The following is a 6330-nucleotide window of genomic DNA, read 5'->3' on the forward strand; positions in this document are numbered from 1 at the left end:
GCACCCGGCGGCCGGGATTCCCGGCACGAGCGCCCGGGCACCGGTCGGCGAAATCGCTGCCGAAATGACCTTAGCTAGGCGCGATTCGGCGACCTCCGGTGACCGACGTTGCAGCCGTCGATACTGCGGTTAGCTCATTTTTCTGCGCGGTGCCTGTGTAATTGATTGAATATGAGCAAGCCGTTGTGGTATGAGCTCGTGCTTTTGCTCTACTTTTACAATTGGCTTTGACAGGACGGACTGAGACCAGCTTCGAGCTGCAGCTTTTGTTCGCCTTGATCCAACAGGTGTTGAGCTTCTTGTCATGGCATGCATGACGGCTGCTCAGCTTTGTGGCCCAAGTACGGTTAATCCAAACCGGTAATCAAACAGAGGAACAGAGTGCGTGACTTGCTAACTAGCGCCGGAAGCAAGTGTCAAACGTTCTTCCGATGATATCACGTACCATTTGTTTGAAGTTTCTAAAACTTAAATGCTTTATGTAAGATATTGTAGGCTTGTGTGTTCACTCTTTATTATCTATTCGTTTTACTTTAAAGGTAGGAAAATCATATGAACCTGATACCTGGACACATACCTAATCACATAATGAAAGACAACCGACTGCACAGGGGAAATCGGGCAGGGTAGAACAAGCCGAGACAAAACATATAAACCACGGAAGACACATTCCAATCATAAGTAAATTTTGATCACAATAAGGGCACCAGTCACTCATCAACGACGGCAACTCATCACCCATCAATGACGCTATTAACCATCAGTTACTGACCGTGTGCACGACAACAAACACAGCATCAACTGAGAGTTCCTCGCCCCGACCCACCCGCGACTCCCGCAGCCCAGCTCACCTTTCTCAACGCGTCCTCCATGACGAGAAACCTCTTGATGGTGTCGTACGCCGACTCTGTGGAGGGCTGCTCGGCTCCGGACCCTGCCGACCGCCGCTGAGGCGCCAGCTGAAGATGGCCGGCCGTGGCCTGTCGTCGCGAAGAGGTGCCGTACAGAGGCACCTCTGCCATGCCGCCGCGAGTGCCGGCGCCCACACCGGCCGCCGCTCGGCTGCTCAGCGTCGTGGTCGGCCGGGTGGTGGTGGTGGTCGTGGTGGTGGTGGTGGTGGTAGTGGATGGGGCAGAGGTGGAGGACACAGCCCGCGCGGCCGGCTGCGGCGCCCGCAGACCGTCTATTTGCTGCAGAAGGGTGTCCTCTGTGACGGGAGCGGTGCGCTCCTCAGCGGCGGGCGCCGGTCGCTTGTCGACGCTCTGCCACGCGTCTCCGCCGCTCGGGTAGTCGGCATACTCGGCCGACTCGCCGTACTGCGGCTCGTAGCGGCTCGAATCGAGCAGGTCCGGGTACTGGAGCAGGAAGTTGACCAGGTCTGAGCCGTCAGTGTCCTGTTCGACGTACTGAGAGCCGCCGGCCGGCAGCGGGTTTACCTGACCCGGCTGGCCCGCATACGGGGCACCCGCCTCGTCCAGGTACTGAGTACCAGGCTGGCCCAGGTACTGGACACCAGGCTGACCCAGGTACTGGACACCAGGCTGGCCCTGGTACTGAGTACCAGGCTGGGTCAGGTACTGTGTATTAGGCTGGCCCATGTACTGAGCTGGCTGGCTCAGGTATTCAGAGGCGGGCTGGCCGAGGTACTGAGCCCCGGGCTGGCCATAGTACTCAGCGGCTGGCTGACCCATGTATTGGGTTCCAGGCTGGCCAAGATACTGGGCCGGCTGTCCCATATACTGAGCCGGTGGCTGTCCCAGGTACTGCAGCTCATTCTGAGGCTGCTGAGGCCAGCTCGGCTGGGCCTGGTAGGGAGCTGAGGACAGCGGCACGCCACCAGCACCCAGGTACGGACCGGCCAGCGGCTCTAGCGGCGGGCCGGCTGCCGGGGCCGACCGGCGCACCGGCCTGGGAACCGCCAGCGGTACCGCCGGCCCGGAGGTACCGCCGGACGGGGCGGGCGGGTCGGACGGGGCGGGGACAGAGGCGGGGGAGGCGTCATTCGTCATCGGACCGATGGTGGGCGCGGCTGGCAGCGGGCTGGCAATGCCGACACAGCAGGCGACGGCAGCCAGAAGCAGCGGTGCGCTCTTCATGGCTGTAAAGGTGACATGGCGATCTTTTAGATCCGGGTGGTTTTTTGGCCGGAGACATGGTCAACGTAAGACAGTTTGAAACGTGGATAAGAATTGGTGGAGCGAAATTTGACCAGCAGACATAATTTCGGTGCGGCCCCGCGTGAAACCGTTTTTGTGTGTGGCCCCGCGTGAAATCGTTTGTCGAACATAAAGACATCCGAAAGGGTTTGATTTTGTCCAGGTCATGGGTCAATAGTGTTAGCATGGAACGACGAACGGCGGTTGTCTTCATCTCCACTGCCAAAACAAAGGCGCATCACAAAACTTCCGGAGTAAAACAGCTCAGATCATCTCTAGGCTTTTTTATATTGCCTCACAAATTGTAATGCCTTTCTGGTGATTTTGCAACAAACGTTAGGTATATCTGTGATACGCATGAGGAATGACACGTGCGATCTCCGAATTGTATTCACTGTAAGAAGTCTGAACTGCCCATTCTGATCAGATTGTCAGCTTCTATCTAAGTCCTTCAATTTTTATCTCTATTGCATCGGTAGCTTTTAGATCGAGTTACTGCTTAAATTGTTTTATTGCATTAATTATACAAAAACTTCATAGGTATTGACTTCCCCGTGCATAGGTACAAACAGTGACGCTGGGCTCACCTGATCTGTTTGTGTTTGTTTGCGCTCTCTGTGTTATCTGAACTGGCGACACTTTGGGCCGACGGGAGCTGACGAGCTATTTTGGCTGGATCGGTGTGGTCGCAGAATAGCGTCCTCAGACCGGGGCAGGCCCCCCTTATAGCATCGGCGGCAGCCACCCTCCCACGCGTCTATGAATGAAGCCCGTGTGTAACCAATGGCGGCGGCGCTCTCAGGCAGGTCAACAGTAACGCGCGCGCTCATTGGTCGGCGCCCTATCGACCTGACCGGGCCGGTTGCTAAGAGACGGTCTGGCGGCCGTTGGTACTGCTGGGTTCAGGAGAGGCGGCCGGCCGTACGGACCGGGCCGAGCCCTGTGCCCCACCCCCGCCGCCCCCGCCCCCCACCCCCGCCCGCACCGGAAGCTGCTTTTCGTCCGCCGCTCGGCCGGCGATGGAATCTGAGTGTGCCGGCCGGCCGGGCCGGGGGGCGGCCGCCCGTTCAATATCCGAGTCGCTGCCGCGGGGGTGGCTGCGCCGCAGTGATAGACCTGCCGGAGATGAGCCCAGCTGATTGGAATCGGCCAGAACGAATGGGCCATACATTCTCGTCATTTTCCCATATAATGGACATCCAATATTCGTCTGGCTCGGTCCTCGTCGTGTCTCGGCTTCAGTGGGTGTATGTGTCTAAAACGAGAGGCTTCGGCTCAGCTGACTTGTCTAGGTAGAATTAGTTTGAGAGTACTTTGATGAGCTAGCTTATCGACATGGCCTGCTATTTATACAAAGACTGATCAAAGGAGAACACGCTGAAATACACAAAGAGACGCATGCTTGGGAAGGTTATTTTCCAGCGTGGAACACAATTTGACTAATGGACCTTTAAACGTTTAAACTGTAAATGCCTAGCATTAACTCTACTCTTTGGTTTCATTCATTCAGGTGACAAGGTAAGAACATTTTTCAAGCACTTTTATTAAATATGTACGTAGCTTACCAGAAAAAAAACTTTCCAATTCTGTTGTATTTTTATAACAAAGCTGATAAAATGAGAGCATGAAACGAGCTTTGCTGCTCCAAATGCTGTTTCCAATTGATTGGGTACATATCAGTTAAACAAGGCTTAATTATAATCAAATGACGAAGCACTCTGGTGAACAGCATTATATGTAATATATTTAATGGAATAACCTTCTGTTCAAAATTGTTAAAATTGCTAAAAGTTACAAAAAAAAGCACTTGAATATATTTCGGAGGCGTTCCTTCATCGGTTCAAGTGATAAACATTTATCAACCGAAATATATTCAAGTGTTTTTTGTAACTTTTGGCAAATTTAGAATTTTGAACAGAAGGTTATTCCATTAAAAGGCTTACTTATATTTAACCCTCGCCGGCCGAGGGGGGGGGCGGGTGCCGCCCCCCCATAGGGTTTTTTTCGCGATAGCTCCGAACACGCTGGCGATAGAGAGCTGAAACTTGGCATACCTGACCTTTGATCCAAGCCGGATCTTTTGACACCAACCGCATTTTTGGGTCAGGTCAGGTCACTGACCTATGACGTCATAAGTGAACCTCTGCACGGTCTTCAGATGTCGCAACTTCGCAACGCCCTCACTGCCAGAGGAGATGTCACAGGGAAATGAAACTTGCAGGATCTAGTATCCATTATGAGTCCCACAACTTGTATATCTCGGATTTTTCCTAAAGGTCATATGAGGTCAGGTCATTTTCGTGACCTCACCATTATAAGTCAATGGGGAAAAATTCAAACTGCTATTCTGGCGCCGGGAACGATCTCCAACTATCTCAAGCACACAGAATCGTGATTTGATGCACTCCTTGCAAGGTTAGATGCGTCACTTTTGCAATGTTGACCTTGCGTGACGTCATTTATGACGTCATCAAGGTCAAATTAGTTTTTCGTCAATAACTCTTGATCAAATTGAGCTAGCGAGTCGGGAAAGGCACCAATGGACTCAGGAAGGACTGCCGAATCGAATGATATGCGACATGACCTCTTTCGACCAACTTCGTGACCTGGGGGTGCTGACCTGACCTTGACCTGAGGTCAACACCCCAAGTTGACCTGACCCGGACAAAAAGTATATCATTCGACGCGCCTGAGCGAGGCGAACACGATGCTGCCAAAATCGCCGCTCTGCGGCCGTTTTTTGCGAAGTTATTCACCAAAAACTGAACCGTACCCTGGGGCACTTGACCTGACCTCAGAGGTCACCGGTTGACCTAGGACCTTAAAATCGGGTACCAATCTCTGCGTCTCGTAACGGCGCACACGCTCGTTTTTTCCGCGACGCGCTAGCTCCACCAGGGGCGAAACGGCGAGGGGGGGGTCGTACCTGCCCCCCCCCCCTCGGCCGGCGCGTATGTAGAAAACCAATAGGTCCGGCGAGGGTTAATCTATAACAGGTATTGCCTATTCCTTCTTCTTCGAATGTACAAACGGAAGTTAGGACTAGAATTTGCGTTTGGCCCTTAATCGAATTAGATTGCCGAGCATCGAGCATGCTAATTCTCACAAGTTCTCCCAGGTCGGCAGCTGTTGCAGGTGATCCCGAAGCTTAAAAGTCCCGTCAATGACAAAAAGTCGAACTATGGCTTTGGTCATTTATTTTCGGCAAAGATGGTCTCAAATTTGCTGAAAAGGTTGAAGTATGTAACTACCTACAGGTAAGTTTCCTATACAACATTTTGCATTACCCGGGTGTAAATAGAGCTCACACGGGAGCTGAAGTAATGAATGAATGCCGAACTCAGATATTTTTAGGTCGAACAAAATCATCATCATCATCATCATGTATTCGTATGGCATCCGTTAAAACACGGCTTTTCAGCACAAGAGTCATTCCATATATGCACTGTCCTTAAGGCTAATGATCTAAGAGCCTACTAAAATACTAAGAATAAGCTATTTATACTCATTTTCTAAGAGATGCTATTAAAATCCAAGTTACCTACAAGCGTATTTTAACCCGCGCGGGGCTGGGGGGGTAAATTTTACCCCCCCTCGCGAATTTTTCCGATATCTCAAAAACGGCGGCGCGCAGCGCCGCCAAACTTTCAGTACCTTTCCTTACATCAATTTGACACCTTCCCTGAAAATTTGAGCGAAATCCGTCGGAAAATTTTTGAGAAATTGACGTTTTAGTGACGTCATGTTTGCCATTTTCGCCTCAAAAACGGCAAAAGTTCAAACGCCGCTAACATCTTCATTTTTAAAGGAATCAAGACGTAACAAAAAAGGTTATACGTAATTTTACTTTGTCTATCAAATGGCCATCTCGGTTTTTTGAAAATTTTGGATTTTGGCCTAAATTTTTTCAAAAAACTGATTTTTTTTGGGAAAATCATTATAAAATCCAAAATTTTGAGTCTATCAAAAAAACCGGAATATATGTCAGAGAAGTGGTCTATGTGCACCTACATACCAAATTTTAGGAGAATCGGTTCAAAAATGTGGGAGTTATTCAAAATTTTATGACGTCACGACACACAAAATTTTTGAAAAATGACTTTTTTGGAAGTTCTAGACCTCGTACGGAAACAAAAAATAGAACCATTCGATTTGCCGTGAAAAACTGCATCAG

The 6330-nt window shown here is 50.6% G+C and overlaps 1 protein-coding gene across 1 annotated transcript; it reads right to left on the bottom strand.

Annotated features, from left to right (window-relative positions):
* Window positions 1–851: 851 nt before the first annotated feature.
* LOC122376132 (calcium-binding protein P-like) lies at window positions 852–2854 on the bottom strand (the record flags this gene model as incomplete). Its single annotated transcript, XM_043355835.1, has 2 exons — window positions 2744–2854; window positions 852–2098 (listed from the first exon to the last, which is right to left on the bottom strand). A coding segment is annotated over exon 2 (1245 nt), but the record flags the coding sequence as incomplete, so codon positions are not given.
* Window positions 2855–6330: the final 3476 nt, after the last annotated feature.

Source organism: Amphibalanus amphitrite, unplaced genomic scaffold, assembly GCF_019059575.1.
Source record: "Amphibalanus amphitrite isolate SeventyFive unplaced genomic scaffold, NRLGWU_Aamphi_draft 002026F_arrow, whole genome shotgun sequence".
NCBI classification, from domain to species: Eukaryota; Metazoa; Arthropoda; class Thecostraca; order Balanomorpha; family Balanidae; genus Amphibalanus; species Amphibalanus amphitrite.